Raw genomic sequence first — 26,480 nt, forward strand, 5'->3', positions numbered from 1 at the left:
GCAGATGATTATTAATGTGACTATATACAGGAGGTCTCTAGTGATACGTGTGTGACACTCAGTACATGTAGCAGATGATTATTAATGTGACTATACAGGAGGTCTCTAGTGATACGTGTGTGACACTCAGTACATGTAGCAGATGATTACTAATGTGACAATATACAGGAGGTCTCTAGTGATACGTGTGTGACACTCAGTACATGTAGCAGATGATTTTATGTGACAATATACAGGAGGTCTCTAGTGATACGTGTGTGACACTCAGTACATGTAGCAGATGATTATTAATGTGACAATATACAGGAGGTCTCTAGTGATACGTGTGTGACACTCAGTACATGTAGCAGATGATTATTAATGTGACAATATACAGGAGGTCTCTAGTGATACGTGTGTGACACTCAGTACATGTAGCAGATGATTATTAATGTGACAATATACAGGAGGTCTCTAGTGATACGTGTGTGACACTCAGTACATGTAGCAGATGATTACTAATGTGACAATATACAGGAGGTCTCTAGTGATACGTGTGTGACACTCAGTACATGTAGGCAGATGATTATTAATGTGACAATATACAGGAGGTCTCTAGTGATACGTGTGTGACACTCAGTACATGTAGCAGATGATTATTAATGTGACAATATACAGGAGGTCTCTAGTGATACGAGTGTGACACTCAGTACATGTAGCAGATGATTATTAATGTGACAATATACAGGAGGTCTCTAGTGATACGTGTGTGACACTCAAGTACATGTAGCAGATGATTATTAATGTGACAATATACAGGAGGTCTCTAGTGATACGTGTGTGACACTCAGTACATGTAGCAGATGATTATTAATGTGACTATATACAGGAGGTCTCTAGTGATACGTGTGTGACACTCATACATGTAGCAGATGATTACTAATGTGACAATATACAGGAGGTCTCTAGTGATACGTGTGTGACACTCAGTACATGTAGCAGATGATTATTAATGTGACAATATACAGAGGTCTCTAGTGATACGTGTGTGACACTCAGTACATGTAGCAGATGATTATAATGTGACAATATACAGGAGGTCTCTAGTGATACGTGTTGTGACACTCAGTACATGTAGCAGATGATTATTAATGTGACTATATACAGGAGGTCTCTAGTGATACGTGTGTGACACTCAGTACATGTAGCAGATGATTATTAATGTGACAATATACAGGAGGTCTCTAGTGATACGTGTGTGACACTCAGTACATGTAGCAGATGATTATTAATGTGACCATATACAGGAGGTCTCTAGTGATACGTGTGTGACACTCAGTACATGTAGCAGATGATTATTAATGTGACAATATACAGGAGGTCTCTAGTGATACGTGTGTGGACACTCAGTACATGTAGCAGCATGATTACTAATGTGGACAATATACAGGAGGTCTCTAGTGATACGTGTGTGACACTCAGTACATGTAGCAGATGATTATTAATGTGACAATATAAAGGAGGTCTCTAGTGATACGTGTGTGACACCAGTACATGTAGCAGATGATTATTAATGTGACAATATACAGGAGGTCTCTAGTGATACGTGTGTGACACTCAGTACATGTAGCAGATGATTATTAATGTGACCAATATACAGGAGGTCTCTAGTGATACGTGTGTGACACTCAGTACATGTAGCAGATGATTATTAATGTGACAATATACAGGAGGTCTCTAGTGATACGTGTGTGGACACTCAGTACATGTAGCAGATGATTATTAATGTGACAATATACAGGAGGTCTCTAGTGATACGTGTGTGACACTCAGTACATGTTGCAGCATGATTATTAATGTGACAATATACAGGAGGTCTCTTGTGATACGTGGTGTGACACTCAGTACATGTAGCAGACTGATTATTCAATGTGACAATATACAGGAGGTCTCTAGTGATACGTGTGTGACACTCAGTACATGTAGCGATGATTATTTATGTGACAAATACAGGAGGTCTCTAGTGATACGTGTGTGACACTCAGTACATGTAGCAGATGATTATTAATGTGACTATATACAGGAGGGTCTCTAGTGATCACGTGTGTGACACTCCAGTAATGTAGCAGATGATTATTAATGTGACAATATACAGGAGGTCCTCTAGTGATACGTGTGTGACACTCAGTACATGTAGCAGATGATTATTAATGTGACAATATACAGGAGGTCTCTAGTGATACGTCGTGTGACACTCAGTACATGTAGCAGATGATTATTAATGTGACAATATACAGGAGGTCTCTAGTGATACCTGTGTGACACTCAGTACATGTAGCAGATGATTATTAATGTGACAATATACAGGATGTCTCTAGTGATACGTGTGTGACACTCAGTACATGTAGCAGATGATTATTAATGTGACAATATACAGGAGGTCTCTAGTGATACGTGTGTGACACTCAGTACATGTAGCAGATGATATTAATGTGACTATACAGGAGGTCTCTAGTGATACCTGTGTGACACTCAGTACATGTAGCAGATGATTATTAATGTGACAATATACAGGAGGCTCTAGTGATACGTGTGTGACACTCAGTACATGTAGCAGATGATTATTAATGTGACTATACAGGAGGTCTCTAGTGATACGTGTGTGACACTCAGAACATGTAGCAGATGATTATTAATGTGACAATATACAGGAGGTCTCTAGTGATACGTGTGTGACACTCAGTACATGTAGCAGATGATTATTAATGTGACAATATACAGGAGGTCTCTAGTGATACGTGTGTGACACTCAGTACATGTAGCAGATGATTATTAATGTGACAATATACAGGAGGTCTCTAGTGATACGTGTGTGACACTCAGTAACATGTAGCAGATGATTATTAATGTGACTATATACAGGAGGTCTCTAGTGATACGTGTGTGACACTCAGTACATGTAGCAGATGATTATTAATGTGACAATATACAGGAGGTCTCTAGTGATACTGTGTGACACTCAGTACATGTAGCAGATGATTTATTAATGTGACAATATACAGGGTCTCTAGTGATACGTGGTGACACTCAGTACATGTAGCAGATGATTATTAATGTGACTATACAGGAGTCTCTAGTGATACGTGTGTGACACTCAGTACATGTAGCAGATGATTACTAATGTGACAATATACAGGAGGTCTCTAGTGATACGTGTGTGACACTCAGTACATGTAGCAGATGATTATTAATGTGACAATATACAGGAGGTCTCTAGTGATACGTGTGTGACACTCAGTACATGTAGCAGATGATTATTAATGTGACAATATACAGGATGTGTCTCTAGTGATACGTGTGTGACACTCAGTACATGTAGCAGATGATTATTAATGTGACAATATACAGGATCTCTAGTGATACGTGTGTGACACTCAGTGCATGTAGCAGATGATTATTAATGTGACAATATACAGGAGGTCTCTAGTGATACGTGTGTGACACTCAGTACATGTAGCAGATGATTATTAAGTGACAATATACAGGAGGTCTCTAGTGATACTGTGTGACACTCAGTACATGTAGCAGATGATTATTAATGTGACAATACAGGAGGTCTCTAGTGATACGTGTGTGACACTCAGTACATGTAGCAGATGATATTAATGTGACTATACAGGAGGTCTCTAGTGATACGTGTGTGACACTCAGTACATGTAGCAGATGATTTTTAATGTGACAATATACAGGAGGTCTCTAGTGATACGTGTGTGAAACCTCAGTACATGTAGCAGATGATTATTAATGTGACAATATACAGGATGTCTCTAGTGATACGTGTGTGACACTCAGTACATGTAGCAGATGATTATTAATGTGACAATATACAGGAGGTCTCTAGTGATACGTGTGTGACACTCAGTACATGTAGCAGATGATTATTAATGTGACAATATACAGGAGGTCTCTAGTGATACGTGTGTGACACTCAGTACATGTAGCAGATGATTATTAATGTGACAATATACAGGAGGTCTCTAGTGATACGTGTGTGACACTCAGTACATGTAGCAGATGATTATTAATGTGACATATACAGGAGGTCTCTAGTGATACGTGTGTGACACTCAGTACATGTAGCAGATGATTATTAATGTGACAATATACAGGAGGTCTCTAGTGATACGTGTTGTGACACTCAGTACATGTAGCAGATGATTATTAATGTGACAATATACAGGAGGTCTCTAGTGATACGTGTGTGACACTCAGTACATGTAGCAGATGATTATTAATGTGACAATATACAGGAGGTCTCTAGTGATACGTGTGTGACACTCAGCTACCTGTAGCAGCTGATTATTAATGTGACAATATACAGGAGGTCTCTAGTGATACGTGTGTGACACTCAGTACATGTAGCAGATGATTATTAATGTGACAATATACAGGAGGTCTCTAGTGATACGTGTGTGACACTCAGTACATGTAGCAGATGATTACTAATGTGACAATATACAGGAGGTCTCTAGTGATACGTGTGTGACACTCAGTACATGTAGCAGATGATTACTAATGTGACAATATACAGGAGGTCTCTAGTGATACGTGTGTGACACTCAGTACATGTAGCAGATGATTATTAATGTGACAATATACAGGAGGTCTCTAGTGATACGTGTGTGACACTCAGTACATGTAGCAGATGATTATTAATGTGACAATATACAGGAGGTCTCTAGTGATACGTGTGTGACACTCAGTACATGTAGCAGATGATTACTAATGTGACAATATACAGGAGGTCTCTAGTGATACGTGTGTGACACTCAGTACATGTAGCAGATGATTATTAATGTGACAATATACAGGAGGTCTCTAGTGATACGTGTGTGACACTCAGTACATGTAGCAGATGATTATTAATGTGACAATATACAGGAGGTCTCTAGTGATACGTGTGTGACACTCAGTACATGTAGCAGATGATTATTAATGTGACAATATACAGGAGGTCTCTAGTGATACCTGTGTGACACTCAGTACATGTAGCAGATGATTATTAATGTGACAATATACAGGAGGTCTCTAGTGATACGTGTGTGACACTCAGTACATGTAGCAGATGATTATTAATGTGACAATATACAGGAGGTCCTCTAGTGATACGTGTGTGACACTCAGTACATGTAGCAGATGATTACTAATGTGACAATATACAGGAGGTCTCTAGTGATACGTGTGTGACACTCAGTACATGTAGCAGATGATTATTAATGTGACAATATACAGGAGGTCTCTAGTGATACGTGTGTGACACTCAGTACATGTAGCAGATGATTATTAATGTGACTATACAGGAGGTCTCTAGTGATACGTGTGTGACACTCAGTACATGTAGCAGATGATTATTAATGTGACATATACAGGAGGTCTCTAGTGATACGTGTGTGACACTCAGTACATGTAGCAGATGATTATTAATGTGACAATATACAGGAGGTCTCTAGTGATACGTGTGTGACACTCAGTACATGTAGCAGATGATTATTTAATGTGACAATATACAGGAGGTCTCTAGTGATACGTGTGTGACACTCAGTACATGTAGCAGATGATTATTAATGTGACAATATACAGGAGGTCTCTAGTGATACGTGTGTGACACTCAGTACATGTAGCAGATGATTATTAATGTGACTATATACAGGGAGGTCTCTAGTGATACGTGTGTGACCACTCAGTACATGTAGCAGATGATTATTAATGTGACAATATACAGGAGGTCTCTAGTGATACGTGTGTGACACTCAGTACATGTAGCAGATGATTATTAATGTGACTATATACAGGAGGTCTCTAGTGATACGTGTGTGACACTCAGTACATGTAGCAGATGATTATTAATGTGACTATATACAGGAGGTCTCTAGTGATACGTGTGTGACACTCAGTACATGTAGCAGATGATTATTAATGTGACTATACAGGATGTCTCTAGTGATACGTGTGTGACACTCAGTACATGTAGCAGATGATTATTAATGTGACAATATACAGGAGGTCTCTAGTGATACGTGTGTGACACTCAGTACATGTAGCAGATGATTATTAATGTGACAATATACAGGAGGTCTCTAGTGATACGTGTGTGACACTCAGTGCATGTAGCAGATGATTATTAATGTGACAATATACAGGAGGTCTCTAGTGATACGTGTGTGACACTCAGTACATGTAGCAGATGATTACTAATGTGACAATATACAGGAGGTCTCTAGTGATACGTGTGTGACACTCAGTACATGTAGCAGATGATTATTAATGTGACTATACAGGAGGTCTCTAGTGATACGTGTGTGACACTCAGTACATGTAGCAGATGATTATTAATGTGACTATATACAGGAGGTCTCTAGTGATACGTGTGTGACACTCAGTACATGTAGCAGATGATTATTAATGTGACTATATACAGGAGGTCTCTAGTGATACGTGTGTGACACTCAGTACATGTAGCAGATGATTATTAATGTGACTATACAGGAGGTCTCTAGTGATACGTGTGTGACACTCAGTACATGTAGCAGATGATTATTAATGTGACAATATACAGGAGGTCTCTAGTGATACGTGTGTGACACTCAGTACATGTAGCAGATGATTATTAATGTGACAATATACAGGAGGTCTCTAGTGATACGTGTGTGACACTCAGTACATGTAGCAGATGATTATTAATGTGACAATATACAGGAGGTCTCTAGTGATACGTGTGTGACACTCAGTACATGTAGCAGATGATTATTAATGTGACTATATACAGGAGGTCTCTAGTGATACGTGTGTGACACTCAGTACATGTAGCAGATGATTATTAATGTGACAATATACAGGAGGTCTCTAGTGATACGTGTGTGACACTCAGTACATGTAGCAGATGATTATTAATGTGACAATATACAGGAGGTCTCTAGTGATACGTGTGTGACACTCAGTACATGTAGCAGATGATTATTAATGTGACAATATACAGGAGGTCTCTAGTGATACGTGTGTGACACTCAGTACATGTAGCAGATGATTATTAATGTGACACTATACAGGAGGTCTCTAGTGATACGTGTGTGACACTCAGTACATGTAGCAGATGATTATTAATGTGACAATATACAGGAGGTCTCTAGTGATACGTGTGTGACACTCAGTACATGTAGCAGATGATTATTAATGTGACAATATACAGGAGGTCTCTAGTGATACGTGTGTGACACTCAGTACATGTAGCAGATGATTATTAATGTGACAATATACAGGAGGTCTCTAGTGATACGTGTGTGACACTCAGTACATGTAGCAGATGATTTTTAATGTGACAATATACAGGAGGTCTCTAGTGATACGTGTGTGACACTCAGTACATGTAGCAGATGATTACTAATGTGACTATATACAGGAGGTCTCTAGTGATACGTGTGTGACACTCAGTACATGTAGCAGATGATTATTAATGTGACTATATACAGGAGGTCTCTAGTGATACGTGTGTGACACTCAGTGCATGTAGCAGATGATTATTAATGTGACTATACAGGATGTCTCTAGTGATACGTGTGTGACACTCAGTACATGTAGCAGATGATTTTTAATGTGACAATATACAGGAGGTCTCTAGTGATACGTGTGTGACACTCAGTACATGTAGCAGATGATTACTAATGTGACTATATACAGGAGGTCTCTAGTGATACGTGTGTGACACTCAGTACATGTAGCAGATGATTATTAATGTGACTATATACAGGAGGTCTCTAGTGATACGTGTGTGACACTCAGTGCATGTAGCAGATGATTATTAATGTGACAATATACAGGAGGTCTCTAGTGATACGTGTGTGACACTCAGTACATGTAGCAGATGATTACTAATGTGACAATTAACAGGAGGTCTCTTTAGTGATGCTTGTGTGACACTCGGTGACCGCTGGCATATTTTCCCTTAGGTTTCGTGTGCACGATCATGTTATTTCCATGTCACAGGTTTTTCTTGCCGTGTGTTACAGGTAGCTATAAAGTGCGATGATGTTGCTGTGTATTTCACTATGGAGGAGTGGGATTATATAGAGGGGCACAAGGAAATGTACAAAGACGTGATCAATAAATGTCATCAGACATTAAGGACTTTAGAGTTCCCAGCATGCAAGCGCTCAGGTAATTTCAGGAATGTGTTGGATTCTCGGGTACCTGATATAACAAAGGTTACCACTACTGTATTAGAATTTTTTTTATATACTTCCACAGTAACAACAAAATCTAGTTATTCTATTAATCATTGTTTCAGTTATTTGAAGCAAATAAATTCTCAAAATATTTTTTCTTTCTTAAGATATGGTGAGTCCACGGCATCCTTAATTACTGTTGGGAATATCATTTCTGGCCAGCAGGAGGAGGCAAAGAGTACCACAGACAAGCTGTTAAGTATCACTCCCCTTCCCACAAACCCCAGTCATTCTCTTTGCCTTCGGTGCAAGGAGGAAGTTAAGTTTTGGTATCTGAAGAAAATTGGATTGCATTGCTACAAGCAAGATTTTATTATTTTGAAAGACAGAGTAGGTTTGCTCTGATCTTTCCTGTGTTCTGGGTATAGCTGTAGTCAGGGGCAGCTCAAGATACTGTGCTGCCTGCGTCAGAGAATGAAATGACGCCCCTTCCCAGTAGCAATATTACCGATTACAATAATAACTTACAAGCCTGGCCTTTGCCCTTACTAAGCCGGCCTACAGACCTGTATGCAACCAATGCTTATGCACAATTGTGCAATAATTTAGGGAAGAGATGCACTTCTCCCACGTTGAATATCGCCCCTGACCATTTCTGTGTCTTTGTGTATAATAAGGTTATGCTGCTGGGAGCCTGCGACTTCCCCTACAGATACAGAGGACAGGAGTGGTCTGGGTCTGACAGTGACTGACTCAGCTACTGAAGTGCTGGCCCTTGTCAAGTGCTGCCTGGGTCAATTGGACCCACTTGGTCCCATGGTTGAGCCGGCCCTGGCTGTAGTCCATGTTAATCTCTTCAGTAGAGTAGTGGTGACTTTAAAGCAGTTAGGAACTTGTGAGGTGGCCCTTGCTGTGTTTTCCTAACATTGTTGCTGCCCTTAAATAGAACGCCAGAGTAGGTTTACTCTTTTCTCTGTTTTTTTTTCTACAGGTCTCTGTGAGGAGTGGCATCCTCTCATACCGGGTAGGCTGTCCTCCTGCCGGACGGCTCGATGCAGGTAAGTGCCTTTTTTGTCTTCTGGGAGGAGACTGGCACTGAGGGGGTTGAAATCCTTGAGTCTGCAAGCACCTGTGGGGCTAGAACCCTGTGAGAAGGGTTAATTTGAAAGTAACAGGCACTTTTCATGTAAGAGAGACAAGGGGTTAAACTCTTTGGACAGAAGGGTTAACTTTATTGGCTGACATCAGACACTTATTTCCTTGGTTCCCGTTTCGTGAATGAGAGGTTAATTGTGGGGGCTTTTTGTTTCCTAACCGTTCCTGTAGCTAAGTTCTACAGGAAAAGGTTTCATTTTTGCCTCTTCTCTTCCGGCTGGCAGTGAGCCTTTAGCAACCAGTGACGGAACTTCTCAGAAGCCGTTCTCATGATCCCTGTTTGTTCCGGGTTAGTTTGTGCAGACGCTGAAAAGTAAGCAGCCACACTTAAAGTCTGAGAGTGTGGTTTCTTAGGAGCCCGGCAAGCGTATCTGGTAGTCCGTCTCACTTCGTCGGGGCAGGTAAGCACTTCAGTCATAGACTGAGGTGTGGAGGTGCTTGTTAGGCAGGATCCTCAAAGAAAAGTTAAGCAAACTTTTTTCTTTTGATGTTTAAGCACATCATTTTTGACCGCAATCGGTAATTAAGGGTACAGTACTGAATAAAAAAAAAACAGTTTTTTTTTTTGTGTGGTTAATTGGCTATAACTTTGGTTAATTTTTTCATAAATAATGTATTAGGATCCTAATGTTATGGACTTATGTAGCCTTTGCTTGGATAGTTAATTGTTGCTACCTATGCAATTTGTTCCTCTTGTATAGAGACAACTTTAAAAAATAAAGATACATTTTTTTGTGTCTGAGCCAAATATGTCTCAGGATGATGCTGTTCAGGCTTTGCCACAGCTTTCTCCTCAACCGCCCCAAGCCTTAATGGCGTCAGATGCAGTGCCCTGCTGTTCCTCTCAATCTCCTTGAGGAGTTTATTTGCAAGCAGAAATTGCCGCCCAGGTATCTTCTGCGGTATCTGTGGCTTTAGCTGCCATTCCCACTGTGACAAATGCAGCTTCCTATTGATTCAATGCCTTGCCCGAATCTCTTCAGGTAGAGACTCCCTTGGATGAGATCCAGTACAGGATTTAAGGCTCTTAAGTTAGCCAATTCCTTTATTACTGATGCTTCATTGCAGGTTATTAAGTTGGGAGCCAAAATATCTGGTTTCGCTATACTAGCGCGCAGAGCTTTGTGGCTAAAATCTTGGTCTGCGGATGTTTCATCTATGTCCAAACTTCTGGCAATTCCTTACAAGGGTAAAACCTTGTTTGGACTACGTCTGACAGAGATTATCTCTGATATCACAGGCCGAAAAGGGTCTTTTCTCCCTCAAGATAAGAGGAATAGATTGAAAGGACGTAAGACTAATTTTCGTTCTTTTCGTAACTTCAGAGGAAAGTCTTCCCCTTCTCCTTCCAAACAGGAACATTCCAAGTCGTCTTGGAATAAGGGGAAGCAATCTAAGAAACCTGCAGCTGAATCTAAATTGGCATGAAGGATTTGCACCCAATCCGGGATCGGATCAAGTTGAGGGCAGACTCTCTTGGTTCTCTCAAGCTTGGATACAAGATGTCCCAGATCCTTGGGCTGTGGACAAAGTATCTCTGTGCTACAAATTGGAATTCAAGACTCTTCCTCCCCAGGGGCAGGTTCCACCTCTCAAGATTATCTGCAGACCAGATAAAAAGAGAGGCATTCTTGTATTGTGTACAGGACCTTTCTTCCCAGGGAGTGATGGTTCCAGTCCCAGTACAGGAACAGGGTCTAGGGTTCTATTCCAATCTGTTCCTGGTTCCCCAAAAAAGAGGAAAATTTCCAACCTATTTTAGACCTGAAGTGTCTACACAAGTTTCTCAGAGTATCGTCCTTCAAGATGGAAACTATACATTCCATTTCTCCTGTTAAGTGTAGTCAGTCCACGGGTCATCATTACTTATGGGATATTAACTCCTCCCCAACAGGAAGTGCAAGAGGATCACCCAAGCAGAGCTGCCATATAGCTCCTCCCCTCTACGTCACACCCAGTCATTCTCTTGCACCCAACTAATAGATAGGATGTGTGAGAGGACTGTGGTGATTAAACTTAGTTTTTTTATATCTTCAATCAAGTTTGTTATTTTAAACGGCACCGGAGTGTGTTGTTTCCTTCTCAGGCAGAATTTGAAGAAGAATCTACCTGAGTTTTTGTATATGATCTTAGCGGACGTAACTAAGATCCGTTGCTGTTCTCGGCCATTCTGAGGAGTAAGGTAACTTCAGATCAGGGGACAGCGGGCAGGTTCACCTGCAAAGAGGTATGTTGCAGTATATTATTTTCTAAGGAATGGAATTGACTGAGAAAATACTGCTAATACCGATATAATGTAAGTACAGCCTTAAATGCAGTAGTAGCAACTGGTATCAGGCTGATATATATATGTTTACACTTAAGTATTTCTGGGGAATGGCACTTCACTGGGAAAATACTGTATGCATATAACTTTTAGCCTAACTTGCAGTGTGAGCGACTAGCAGCAGGCTTTTTAATGACATTTCATATATTAGATTTTAAACGTTTACTGGCATGTTAAATCGTTTAATTTTCTGAGGTACTTGGTGAAAATTGTTTTGGGCTTTATTTTCCACATGGCGGTCGTTTGTTTTAAATTAAAACAGTTTACTGAGCTTCCCTCACTGTTGTAGTGTGAGTGGGAGGGGCCTATTTTGGCGCTTTTACTACGCATCAGAAATTCAGTCACAGTCTGTCTTTTTCTCCCTGCATGATCCAGGACGTCTCCACAGAGCTCAGGGGTCTTCAAAACTAGTTTTGAGGGAGGTAATCACTCACAGCAGACCTGTGAGACTGTGCTTGACTGTGATAAAAACGCTTATATTTTCAATTGTTATACGTTTTTTTCTGATATTAAGGGTTAATCATCCATTACTAATGTGTGCAATCCTTTGCTAAATTTGGTTTCTATAACTAATCCGGTTCATTGTTATTCAACTGTGACAGTTTTTGTGTGCTTCTTAAAGGCACAGTAACGTTTTTACATATTGCTTGTAAATTTAGTTGAAAAGTATTTCCAAGCTTGCTAGTCTAATTGCTAGTTTGTTTAAACATGTCTAACACAGAGGAATCTCTTTGTGCAATATGTTCAAAAGCCAAGGTGGAGCCCAATAGAAATTTATGTACTAATTGCATTGATGCTACTTTAAATAAAAGTCAATCTGTACATGTTAAGCAACATTCACCAGACAACGAGGGGGAAGTTATGCCGACTAACTTGCCTCACGTGTCAGTACCTGCATCTCCCGCTCAGGAGGTGCGTGATATTGTAACGCCAAGTACATCAGGGCGGCCATTACAAATCACTCTACAAGACATGGCTAATGTTATGACTGAAGTTTTGTCTAAATTGCCAGAACTTAGGGGTAAACGAGATCACTCTGGGATGAGAACAGAGTATACTGATAATGCTAGGGCCATGTCTGATACTGCGTCACAATTTGCAGAGCATGAGGACGGAGAGCTTCATTCTGCGGGTGACGGATCTGATCCAAATAAACTGGATTCAGACATTTCAAATTTTAAGTTTAAGCTGGAAAACCTCCGTGTATTGCTAGGGGAGGTGTTAGCGGCTCTGAATGATTGTAACACAGTTGCAATCCCAGAGAAAATGTGTAGGTTGGATAAATATTTTGCGGTACTGACGTTTTTCCTATACCTAAGAGACTTACTGAAATTATTACTAAGGAGTGGGATAGACCCGGTGTGCCTTTCTCACCCCCTCCTATATTCAGAAAAATGTTTCCAATAGACGCCACCACACGGGACCCGGGAGCGGTCCTGATAGATGCCTTGACAGCACCTTGGACCTTCAGGATGGCTTATGTGTTTCCACCCTTCCCGATGCTTCCTCGTTTGATTGCCAGGATCAAACAGGAGAAAGCATCAGTGATTCTAATAGCGCCTGCGTGGCCACGCAGGACCTGGTATGCAGATCTAGTGGACATGTCATCCTGTCCACCTTGGTCTCTGCCTCTGAGACAGGACCTCCTAATTCAGGGTCCTTTCAAACATCAAAATCTAATTTCTCTGAAGCTGACTGCATGGAAATTGAACGCTTAATTTTATCAAAGCGTGGATTTTCGGAGCCAGTAATTGATACCTTAATACAGGCACAAGGAAATGTACAAAGACGTGATCAATAAATGTCATCAGACATTAAGGACTTTAGAGTTCCCAGCATGCAAGCGCTCAGGTAATTTCAGGAATGTGTTGGATTCTCGGGTACCTGATATAACAAAGGTTACCACTACTGTATTAGAATTTTTTTTATATACTTCCACAGTAACAACAAAATCTAGTTATTCTATTAATCATTGTTTCAGTTATTTGAAGCAAATAAATTCTCAAAATATTTTTTCTTTCTTAAGATATGGTGAGTCCACGGCATCCTTAATTACTGTTGGGAATATCATTTCTGGCCAGCAGGAGGAGGCAAAGAGTACCACAGACAAGCTGTTAAGTATCACTCCCCTTCCCACAAACCCCAGTCATTCTCTTTGCCTTCGGTGCAAGGAGGAAGTTAAGTTTTGGTATCTGAAGAAAATTGGATTGCATTGCTACAAGCAAGATTTTATTATTTTGAAAGACAGAGTAGGTTTGCTCTGATCTTTCCTGTGTTCTGGGTATAGCTGTAGTCAGGGGCAGCTCAAGATACTGTGCTGCCTGCGTCAGAGAATTAAATGACGCCCCTTCCCAGTAGCAATATTACCGATTACAATAATAACTTACAAGCCTGGCCTTTGCCCTTACTAAGCCGGCCTACAGACCTGTATGCAACCAATGCTTATGCACAATTGTGCAATAATTTAGGGAAGAGATGCACTTCTCCCACGTTGAATATCGCCCCTGACCATTTCTGTGTCTTTGTGTATAATAAGGTTATGCTGCTGGGAGCCTGCGACTTCCCCTACAGATACAGAGGACAGGAGTGGTCTGGGTCTGACAGTGACTGACTCAGCTACTGAAGTGCTGGCCCTTGTCAAGTGCTGCCTGGGTCAATTGGACCCACTTGGTCCCATGGTTGAGCCGGCCCTGGCTGTAGTCCATGTTAATCTCTTCAGTAGAGTAGTGGTGACTTTAAAGCAGTTAGGAACTTGTGAGGTGGCCCTTGCTGTGTTTTCCTAACATTGTTGCTGCCCTTAAATAGAACGCCAGAGTAGGTTTACTCTTTTCTCTGTTTTTTTTTCTACAGGTCTCTGTGAGGAGTGGCATCCTCTCATACCGGGTAGGCTGTCCTCCTGCCGGACGGCTCGATGCAGGTAAGTGCCTTTTTTGTCTTCTGGGAGGAGACTGGCACTGAGGGGGTTGAAATCCTTGAGTCTGCAAGCACCTGTGGGGCTAGAACCCTGTGAGAAGGGTTAATTTGAAAGTAACAGGCACTTTTCATGTAAGAGAGACAAGGGGTTAAACTCTTTGGACAGAAGGGTTAACTTTATTGGCTGACATCAGACACTTATTTCCTTGGTTCCCGTTTCGTGAATGAGAGGTTAATTGTGGGGGCTTTTTGTTTCCTAACCGTTCCTGTAGCTAAGTTCTACAGGAAAAGGTTTCATTTTTGCCTCTTCTCTTCCGGCTGGCAGTGAGCCTTTAGCAACCAGTGACGGAACTTCTCAGAAGCCGTTCTCATGATCCCTGTTTGTTCCGGGTTAGTTTGTGCAGACGCTGAAAAGTAAGCAGCCACACTTAAAGTCTGAGAGTGTGGTTTCTTAGGAGCCCGGCAAGCGTATCTGGTAGTCCGTCTCACTTCGTCGGGGCAGGTAAGCACTTCAGTCATAGACTGAGGTGTGGAGGTGCTTGTTAGGCAGGATCCTCAAAGAAAAGTTAAGCAAACTTTTTTCTTTTGATGTTTAAGCACATCATTTTTGACCGCAATCGGTAATTAAGGGTACAGTACTGAATAAAAAAAAAACAGTTTTTTTTTTTGTGTGGTTAATTGGCTATAACTTTGGTTAATTTTTTCATAAATAATGTATTAGGATCCTAATGTTATGGACTTATGTAGCCTTTGCTTGGATAGTTAATTGTTGCTACCTATGCAATTTGTTCCTCTTGTATAGAGACAACTTTAAAAAATAAAGATACATTTTTTTGTGTCTGAGCCAAATATGTCTCAGGATGATGCTGTTCAGGCTTTGCCACAGCTTTCTCCTCAACCGCCCCAAGCCTTAATGGCGTCAGATGCAGTGCCCTGCTGTTCCTCTCAATCTCCTTGAGGAGTTTATTTGCAAGCAGAAATTGCCGCCCAGGTATCTTCTGCGGTATCTGTGGCTTTAGCTGCCATTCCCACTGTGACAAATGCAGCTTCCTATTGATTCAATGCCTTGCCCGAATCTCTTCAGGTAGAGACTCCCTTGGATGAGATCCAGTACAGGATTTAAGGCTCTTAAGTTAGCCAATTCCTTTATTACTGATGCTTCATTGCAGGTTATTAAGTTGGGAGCCAAAATATCTGGTTTCGCTATACTAGCGCGCAGAGCTTTGTGGCTAAAATCTTGGTCTGCGGATGTTTCATCTATGTCCAAACTTCTGGCAATTCCTTACAAGGGTAAAACCTTGTTTGGACTACGTCTGACAGAGATTATCTCTGATATCACAGGCCGAAAAGGGTCTTTTCTCCCTCAAGATAAGAGGAATAGATTGAAAGGACGTAAGACTAATTTTCGTTCTTTTCGTAACTTCAGAGGAAAGTCTTCCCCTTCTCCTTCCAAACAGGAACATTCCAAGTCGTCTTGGAATAAGGGGAAGCAATCTAAGAAACCTGCAGCTGAATCTAAATTGGCATGAAGGATTTGCACCCAATCCGGGATCGGATCAAGTTGAGGGCAGACTCTCTTGGTTCTCTCAAGCTTGGATACAAGATGTCCCAGATCCTTGGGCTGTGGACAAAGTATCTCTGTGCTACAAATTGGAATTCAAGACTCTTCCTCCCCAGGGGCAGGTTCCACCTCTCAAGATTATCTGCAGACCAGATAAAAAGAGAGGCATTCTTGTATTGTGTACAGGACCTTTCTTCCCAGGGAGTGATGGTTCCAGTCCCAGTACAGGAACAGGGTCTAGGGTTCTATTCCAATCTGTTCCTGGTTCCCCAAAAAAGAGGAAAATTTCCAACCTATTTTAGACCTGAAGTGTCTACACAAGTTTCTCAGAGTATCGTCCTTCAAGATGGAAACTATACATTCCATTTCTCCTGTTAAGTGTAGTCAGTCCACGGGTCATCATTACTTATGGGATATTAACTCCTCCCCAACAGGAAGTGCAAGAGGATCACCCAAGCAGAGCTGCCATATAGCTCCTCCCCTCTACGTCACACCCAGTCATTCTCTTGCACCCAACTAATAGATAGGATGTGTGAGAGGACTGTGGTGATTAAACTTAGTTTTTTTATATCTTCAATCAAGTTTGTTATTTTAAACGGCACCGGAGTGTGTTGTTTCCTTCTCAGGCAGAATTTGAAGAAGAATCTACCTGAGTTTTTGTATATGATCTTAGCGGACGTAACTAAGATCCGTTGCTGTTCTCGGCCATTCTGAGGAGTAAGGTAACTTCAGATCAGGGGACAGCGGGCAGGTTCACCTGCAAAGAGGTATGTTGCAGTATATTATTTTCTAAGGAATGGAATTGACTGAGAAAATACTGCTAATACCGATATAATGTAAGTACAGCCTTAAATGCAGTAGTAGCAACTGGTATCAGGCTGATATATATATATGTTTACACTTAAGTATTTCTGGGGAATGGCACTTCACTGGGAAAATACTGTATGCATATAACTTTTAGCCTAACTTGCAGTGTGAGCGACTAGCAGCAGGCTTTTTAATGACATTTCATATATTAGATTTTAAACGTTTACTGGCATGTTAAATCGTTTAATTATCTGAGGTACTTGGTGAAAATTGTTTTGGGCTTTATTTTCCACATGGCGGTCGTTTGTTTTAAATTAAAACAGTTTACTGAGCTTCCCTCACTGTTGTAGTGTGAGTGGGAGGGGCCTATTTTGGCGCTTTTACTACGCATCAGAAATTCAGTCACAGTCTGTCTTTTTCTCCCTGCATGATCCAGGACGTCTCCACAGAGCTCAGGGGTCTTCAAAACTAGTTTTGAGGGAGGTAATCACTCACAGCAGACCTGTGAGACTGTGCTTGACTGTGATAAAAACGCTTATATTTTCAATTGTTATACGTTTTTTTCTGATATTAAGGGTTAATCATCCATTACTAATGAGTGCAATCCTTTGCTAAATTTGGTTTCTATAACTAATCCGGTTCATTGTTATTCAACTGTGACAGTTTTTGTGTGCTTCTTAAAGGCACAGTAACGTTTTTACATATTGCTTGTAAATTTAGTTGAAAAGTATTTCCAAGCTTGCTAGTCTAATTGCTAGTTTGTTTAAACATGTCTAACACAGAGGAATCTCTTTGTGCAATATGTTCAAAAGCCAAGGTGGAGCCCAATAGAAATTTATGTACTAATTGCATTGATGCTACTTTAAATAAAAGTCAATCTGTACATGTTAAGCAACATTCACCAGACAACGAGGGGGAAGTTATGCCGACTAACTTGCCTCACGTGTCAGTACCTGCATCTCCCGCTCAGGAGGTGCGTGATATTGTAACGCCAAGTACATCAGGGCGGCCATTACAAATCACTCTACAAGACATGGCTAATGTTATGACTGAAGTTTTGTCTAAATTGCCAGAACTTAGGGGTAAACGAGATCACTCTGGGATGAGAACAGAGTATACTGATAATGCTAGGGCCATGTCTGATACTGCGTCACAATTTGCAGAGCATGAGGACGGAGAGCTTCATTCTGCGGGTGACGGATCTGATCCAAATAAACTGGATTCAGACATTTCAAATTTTAAGTTTAAGCTGGAAAACCTCCGTGTATTGCTAGGGGAGGTGTTAGCGGCTCTGAATGATTGTAACACAGTTGCAATCCCAGAGAAAATGTGTAGGTTGGATAAATATTTTGCGGTACCGACGAGTACTGACGTTTTTCCTATACCTAAGAGACTTACTGAAATTATTACTAAGGAGTGGGATAGACCCGGTGTGCCTTTCTCACCCCCTCCTATATTCAGAAAAATGTTTCCAATAGACGCCACCACACGGGACTTATGGCAAACGGTCCCTAAGGTGGAGGGAGCAGTTTCTACTTTAGCTAAGCGTACCACTATCCCGGTGGAGGATAGCTGTGCCTTTTCAGATCCAATGGATAAAAAGTTAGAGGGTTACCTTAAGAAAATGTTTGTTCAACAAGGTTTTATATTACAACCCCTTGCATGCATTGCGCCTGTCACGGCTGCGGCAGCATTTTGGTTTGAGTCTCTGGAAGAGACCCTTGACTCAGCGACATTAGATGAGATTTCACACAAGCTTAAAACCCTTAAGCTAGCTAATTCATTTATTTCTGATGCCGTAGTACATTTAACTAAACTTACGGCTAAGAATTCCGGATTCGCCATTCAGGCACGCAGAGCGCTGTGGCTAAAATCCTGGTCAGCTGATGTAACTTCTAAATCGAAATTACTTAACATACCTTTCAAGGGGCAGACTTTATTCGGGCCCGGTTTGAAAGAAATTATCGCTGATATTACGGGAGGTAAAGGCCATGCCCTGCCTCAAGACAGAGCCAAACCCAGGGCTAGACAGTCTAATTTCCGTGCCTTTCGTAACTTCAAGGCAGGAGCAGCTTCAACTTCCTCTGCTCCAAAACAGGAAGGAGCTGTTGCTCGCTACAGACAAGGCTGGAAACCTAACCAGGCCTGGAACAAGGGCAAGCAGGCCAGAAAACCTGCTGCTGCCCCTAAGACAGCATGAAGTGAGGGCCCCCGATCCGGAAACGGATCTAGTGGGGGGCAGACTCTCTCTCTTCGCCCAGGCTTGGGCAAGAGATGTCCAGGATCCCTGGGCGTTGGAGATCATATCTCAGGGATATCTTCTGGACTTCAAAGCTTCTCCTCCACAAGGGAGATTTCACCTTTCAAGGTTGTCAACAAACCAGATAAAGAAAGAGGCGTTTCTACGCTGTGTACAAGATCTTTTACTAATGGGAGTGATCCATCCAGTTCCGCGGTCGGAACACGGACAAGGGTTTTACTCAAATCTGTTTGTGGTTCCCAAAAAAGAGGGAACCTTCAGACCAATATTGGATTTAAAGATCCTAAACAAATTCCTAAGAGTTCCATCTTTCAAGATGGAAACTATTCGGACAATCTTACCCATGATCCAAAGAGGTCAGTACATGACCACAGTGGATTTAAAGGATGCTTACCTTCACATACCGATTCACAGAGAGCATTACCGGTATCTAAGGTTTGCCTTCCTAGACAGGCATTACCAGTTTGTAGCTCTTCCCTTCGGGTTGGCTACGGCTCCAAGAATCTTTACAAAGGTTCTGGGCTCTCTTCTGGTGGTACTAAGACCGCGAGGAATTTCGGTAGCTCCGTACCTAGACGACATTCTGATACAAGCGTCAAGCTTTCAAACTGCCAAGTCTCATACAGAATTAGTACTGGCATTTCTAAGGTCGCATGGGTGGAAAGTAAACGAGGAGAAGAGTTCTCTCTTACCACTCACAAGAGTTCCCTTCTTGGGGACTCTTATAGATTCTGTAGAAATGAAAATTTACCTGACAGAGGACAGGTTAACAAAGCTTCTAAATGCTTGCCATGCCCTTCATTCCATTCAACACCCGTCAGTGGCTCAATGCATGGAGGTAATCGGCTTAATGGTAGCGGCAATGGACATAGTTCCTTTTGCACGCCTGCACCTCAGACCGCTGCAATTGTGCATGCTAAGTCAGTGGAATGGGGATTACTCAGATTTGTCCCCTAAGCTGAATCTGGATCAAGAGACCAGAGATTCTCTTCTATGGTGGCTTTCTCGGCCACATCTGTCCAGGGGGATGCCCTTCAGCAGGCCAGACTGGACAATTGTAACTACAGACGCCAGCCTACTAGGTTGGGGTGCTGTCTGGAATTCCCTGAAGGCTCAGGGATCATGGACTCAAGAGGAGAGTCTCCTTCCAATAAACATTCTGGAATTGAGAGCAGTTCTCAATGCCCTTCTGGCTTGGCCTCAGTTAGCAACTCTGAGGTTCATCAGGTTTCAGTCGGACAACATCACGACTGTGGCTTACATCAACCATCAGGGAGGGACAAGAAGTTCCTTAGCGATGATGGAAGTATCAAAGATAATTCGCTGGGCAGAGTCTCACTCTTGCCACCTGTCAGCGATCCACATCCCAGGAGTGGAGAACTGGGAGGCGGATTTCCTAAGTCGCCAGACTTTTCATCCGGGGGAGTGGGAACTTCATCCGGAGGTCTTTGCCCAAATTCTTCGACGTTGGGGCAAACCAGATATGGATCTCATGGCGTCTCGCCGGAACGCCAAGCTTCCTCGTTACGGGTCCAGGTCCAGGGACCCGGGAGCGGTCCTGATAGATGCCTTGACAGCACCTTGGACCTTCAGGATGGCTTATGTGTTTCCACCCTTCCCGATGCTTCCTCGTTTGATTGCCAGGATCAAACAGGAGAAAGCATCAGTGATTCTAATAGCGCCTGCGTGGCCACGCAGGACCTGGTATGCAGATCTAGTGGACATGTCATCCTGTCCACCTTGGTCTCTGCCTCTGAGACAGGACCTCCTAATTCAGGATCCTTTCAAACATCAAAATCTAATTTCTCTGAAGCTGACTGCATGGAAATTGAACGCTTAATTTTATCAAAGCGTGGATTTTCGGAGCCAGTAATTGATACCTTAATACAGGCTAGGAAACCTGTTACCAGGAAAATTTACCATAAGATATGGCGTAAATATTTATACTGGTGCGAATCCAAGGGTTACTCATGGAGTAAGGTTAGGATTCCTAGGATATTGTCTTTTCTACAAGAAGGTTTAGAAAAGGGTTTATCTGCAAGTTCTTTAAAGGGACAGATCTCAGCTCTGTCCATCCTTCTACACAAACGTCTGTCAGAAGTTCCAGACGTTCAGGCTTTTTGTCAGGCTTTGGCTAGAATTAAACCTGTGTTTAAGACTGTAGCTCCACCGTGGAGCTTAAACTTAGTTCTTAACGTTTTACAGGGTGTTCCGTTTGAACCCCTTCATTCCATTGATATCAAGCTGTTATCTTGGAAAGTTCTGTTTTTAATGGCTATTTCCTCGGCTCGTAGAGTCTCTGAGTTATCAGCCTTACATTGTGATTCTCCGTATCTGATTTTTCATTCAGATAAGGTAGTTCTGCGTACTAAACCTGGGTTCTTACCTAAGGTAGTCACTAACAAAAATATCAATCAAGAGATTGTTGTTCCATCATTGTGTCCTAACCCTTCTTCAAAGAAGGAACGACTTCAGCACAATCTAGATGTAGGCAACTAAAGATTTTCGCCAAACTTCTTCCCTGTTTGTCGTTTATTCTGGACAGAGGAGAGGTCAAAAAACATCTGCTACCTCTCTATCCTTTTGGCTTCGTAGCATAATACGCTTAGCCTATGAGACTGCTGGACAGCAACCTCCTGAAAGGATTACAGCTCATTCTACTAGAGCTGTGGCTTCCACTTGGGCCTTTAAGAACGAGGCCTCTGTTGAACAGATTTGCAAGGCTGCAACTTGGTCTTCTCTTCATACTTTTTCCAAATTTTACAAATTTGACACTTTTGCTTCTTCGGAGGCTGTTTTTGGGAGAAAGGTTCTTCAGGCAGTGGTTCCTTCCGTATAGAGATCCTGCCTGTCCCTCCCGTCATCCGTGTACTTAGCTTTGGTATTGGTATCCCATAAGTAATGATGACCCGTGGACTGACTACACTTAACAGGAGAAAACATAATTTATGCTTACCTGATAAATTCCTTTCTCCTGTAGTGTAGTCAGTCCACGGCCCGCCCTGTTTTTTAAGGCAGGTCTAAATTTTTAAATTATACTCCAGTCACCACTGCACCCTATAGTTTCTCCTTTCTCGTTTGGTTCTCGGTCGAATGACTGGGTGTGACGTAGAGGGGAGGAGCTATATGGCAGCTCTGCTTGGGTGATCCTCTTGCACTTCCTGTTGGGGAGGAGTTAATATCCCATAAGTAATGATGACCCGTGGACTGACTACACTACAGGAGAAAGGAATTTATCAGGTAAGCATAAATTATGTTTCTTCCCTTGGTCCAAGAGGGTCAGTTCATGGCGACCATAGACCTGAAGGATGCCTACCTTCATATTCCCATTCACAGGGATCATCACAAATTTCTGAGATTTGCCTTTCTGAACAAACACTTTCAGTTTGTAGCTCTTCCGTTGCCACAGATCCCAGAATTTTCTCAAAGGTTCTGGGGGCTCTCTTGGCAGTAATCCGGTCTTGGGGGAATTGCAGTGGCGCCCTATCTGGACGACATTCTGGTTCAGGCGCAAGGGTAGTTTTCTTAGGGATCATAATAGATTCCCTATCAATGAAAATATTTCTGACGGAGGTTAGAAAAGCCAAGATTCTTTCCTCTTGCGTCTCTCTACTGTTCGGCCATCAGAGGCTCAATGTATGGAGGTAATTGGTCTGATGGTTGCTTCCATGGACATCATTCCCTTTGCCCGATTCCATTTGAGAGCTCTGCAGTTATGCATGCTCAGGCAATGGAACGGGGACTATGCAGATCTGTCTCAGAGGATAGATCTGGATCAGTCGACAAGAGACTCTCTCCCGTGGTGGCTTTCTCAGGAACATGTCTCTCAGGGAACATGCTTTCGGAGACCTTCCTGGGTGATTTTGACCACAGACGCCAGCTTGCTGGGCTGGGGAGCAGTCTGGGTCTCGTTAAAGGCGCAGGGTGTCTGGACTCGGGAGGAGTCAGCTCTCCCCATAAAATTCTTGGAGTTTAGAGCGATTTACAATGCTCTGATGGCGTAGCCCGTTTTATCAGGTTCCAGTCGGACAGCATAGCCTCATTGGATTACATCAACCACCATGGAGAAACTTGGAGTTCCTTAGCCATGAAAGAGGTGGTTTGGATTATTCAGTGGGCGGAAGCTCACAATTGCTGTCTATCTTCCATCCACATTCCAGGAGTGGACAACTGGGAAGCGGATTTTCTGAGCAGACAGACTTTTTATCCCGGGGAGTAGGAGCTCCATCCAGAGGTTTTCTCCAGCTTGACCCTCAAATGGGGGTGCCAGAGCTGGATCTGATGGCGTTTCAGCAGAATGCCAAGCTCTCGAGGTACGGTTCGAGGTCAAGGGATCCACAGGCCGCTCTGATAGATTTTCTGGCGGTCCCTTGGAATTTCAGGCTGGCATACCTGTTTCCTCTGTTCGCTCTTCTTCCACGAGTCATTACTTGTATCAAGCAGGAGAGAGCGTCAGTGATTGTAATAGCCCCTGAGTGACCTCGTAGGATTTGTTATGCAGACCTAGTGGAAAAGTCGTCCCTGCCCCCTTGGAGACTACCTCTGAGGGAGGACCTTCTACTTCAGGGTCCCTTCCTTCATCCAAATCTCGTTTCTCTGAAGCTGACTGCTTGGAGATTGAACAGGTAGTTCTGTCTAAGCGTGGGTTTTCTGAGTCGGTCATTGAGACCATGATTCATGCTCGCAAGCCTGTTATTAGGAAGATTTACCATAAGTTATGGCGTAAATATCTTTATTGGTGTAAATCCAAGGGCTACTTTTGGAGAAGGGTCAGGATTCCTAGGATTTTGTCTTTTCTCCAGGAAGGTCTGGAGAAAGGTTTGTTCTATCAGTACCCTGAAGGGTCAGATTTCTGCCTCATCTGTTTTGCTATATAAGTGTCTGGCGGATGTGCCAGATGTGTAATCTTTCTGCCAGGCCTTGGTCAGAATTAGGCCTGTGTAAGTCAGTTGCTCCTCCTTGGAGCCTTAACCTTGTTCTTAGAGTTTTGCAGCAAGCTCAGTTTGAGCCGATGCATTCCGTAGATATTAAGTTGTTATCTTGGAAGGTTTTGTTTCTTATTGCTATTTCTTCTGCTCGGAGAGTCTCTGAACTCTCGGCTTTGCAGTGTGATTCTCCTTACCTTATCTTTCATGCTGATAAGTCGGTTCTTCTACTAAGTTTGGTTTTGGTCTACTCTACTAAGTTTGGTTTTCTTCTTAAAGTTGTTTCAGATAGAAATATTAATCAGGAAATTGTTGTTCCTTCTCTATTTCCTAATACTTCTTCTCATAAGGAACGTTTGTTGCACAACCTGGATGTTGTGCGTGCTCTGAAATTTTACCTACAGACGACTAAGGATTTTCGCCAGTCTTCTGCACTATTTGTTTGTTTCTCTGGGAAACGTAAAGGTCAGAAAGCTACAGCTACTTCTCTTTCTCTCTGGTTGAGAAGTAGAATTCGTTTGGCTTATGAGACTGCTAGTCAGCAGCCTCCTGAGAGATTTACAGCTCATTCCGCTAGGGCTGTCTCTCCTTCTTGGGCTTTTAAAAATGAAGCTTCTGTGGAACTGATTTGCAAGGCGGCAACTTGGTCTTCTGCATATTTTCTTTTTTTTTTTAAATTTGATACTTTTGCCTCGGCTTAGGCGTCTTTTGGGAGAAAGGTTCTACAAGTGGTGGTGCCTTCTGTTTAGGTCTGCCTGTCTTGTCCCTCCCTAGTCCTTTGTGTACCGTAGCTTGGGTATTGGTTCCCAACAGTAATTGAAGATGCCCTGGACTCACCATATCTTAGGAAAGAAAAGAAAATTTATGCTTACCTGATAAATTTATTTATTTCCAGATATGAGTCTACGGCCCTGCCCTTTTTATTTAAGAAACCTTAGGCACTTCTACACATTGTGTTGCTTCTTTTTTCTCCATTTTCCTTCGGTCGAATGACTGGGGTTTGTGGAAAGGGAAGTGATACTTAACAGCTTTGCTGTGGTGCTCTATGCCTCCTCCTGCTGGCCAGGAGTGATATTCCAAAATAATTGAGGACGCCGTGGACTCACCATATCCGGAAAGAAAGAAATTTATCAGGTAAGCATAAATTTTCTTTTTTATGCCTACAGCCAAAACTACAGACTTAATGATGCCACACGATAAAAATAAGATATTTTGTACTGTAAATTTGTATTAAGATGGCTAAAAGTTATAATTGTACTGAAATGTCGTAAAGGTGCTAAAATCTGCACTGCTCAGTAGGAGTCTTTGTTTTATTTCAGGGAGGCAGCATTATCTGTATGGGTCGGATTTCATTAATTGCATTAGATGAGCAAATACACTACTTTATGTTAGTCAAAATCCGCTTGTTTTTTCCCTGTGTGACAACAAGTTTTATATGAATAATGTTTTATAAAACACGACAGATTTGTATTAAAATGTAACTGTCTGGGACAAATGTCTGTGTTAAGCTTAAGTAAACTATAAGGCAAGAAAATGTGATGAGAATGGATTATTTTGTACAGGTGATGAAGCTGATGTATGTGTACGGCGTCAGCAGAAGGCTCTGAAGCAGGAAACATTTGACCTTATCAGCACATCAGGTGAGTGTATTATTTGGTCATCTGAGCTTAGACAATAGGTGAATATGATGCTGATGAGTAGGTACCTAAGTCATCAGATATAAGGCTGCTGGTGAATAGGTACCTGGGTCATCAGATGTAAGGCTGCTGGTGAGTTGGTACCTGGGTCATCAGATATAAGGCTGCTGGTGAGTTGGTACCTGGGTCATCAGATGTAAGGCTGCTGGTGAATAGGTACCTGGGTCATCAGATATAAGGCTGCTGGTGAATAGGTACCTGGGTCATCAGATGTAAGGCTGCTGGTGAATAGGTACCTGGGTCATCAGATATAAGGCTGCTGGTGAATAGGTACCTGGGTCATCAGATATAAGGCTGCTGGTGAATAGGTACCTGGGTCATCAGATGTAAGGCTGCTGGTGAATAGGTACCTGGGTCATCAGATGTAAGGCTGCTGGTGAATAGGTACCTGGGTCATCAGATATAAGGCTGCTGGTGAATAGGTACCTGGGTCATCAGATATAAGGCTGCTGGTGAATAGGTACCTGGGTCATCAGATATAAGGCTGCTGGTGAATAGGTACCTGGGTCATCAGATATAAGGCTGCTGGTGAATAGGTACCTGGGTCATCAGATGTAAGGCTGCTGGTGAATAGGTACCTGGGTCATCAGATGTAAGGCTGCTGGTGAATAGGTACCTGGGTCATCAGATGTAAGGCT

The 26,480-nt window shown here is 42.2% G+C and overlaps 1 protein-coding gene across 1 annotated transcript in view; it reads left to right on the forward strand.

Moving 5' to 3' along the window:
• LOC128638133 (gastrula zinc finger protein XlCGF66.1) overlaps window positions 1-26,480 on the forward strand; it is a 72,330-nt gene that overhangs the window by 31,662 nt on the left and 14,188 nt on the right. The window contains exons 4-5 of the mRNA XM_053689996.1: window positions 8,043-8,190; window positions 25,708-25,785. Of these exons, the coding sequence (XP_053545971.1) occupies window positions 8,043-8,190; window positions 25,708-25,785 (226 nt within the window). The remainder of the gene's footprint in view (window positions 1-8,042; window positions 8,191-25,707; window positions 25,786-26,480) is intronic.

This window comes from Bombina bombina, chromosome 8, assembly GCF_027579735.1.
Source record: "Bombina bombina isolate aBomBom1 chromosome 8, aBomBom1.pri, whole genome shotgun sequence".
Lineage (NCBI taxonomy): Eukaryota > Metazoa > Chordata > Amphibia > Anura > Bombinatoridae > Bombina > Bombina bombina.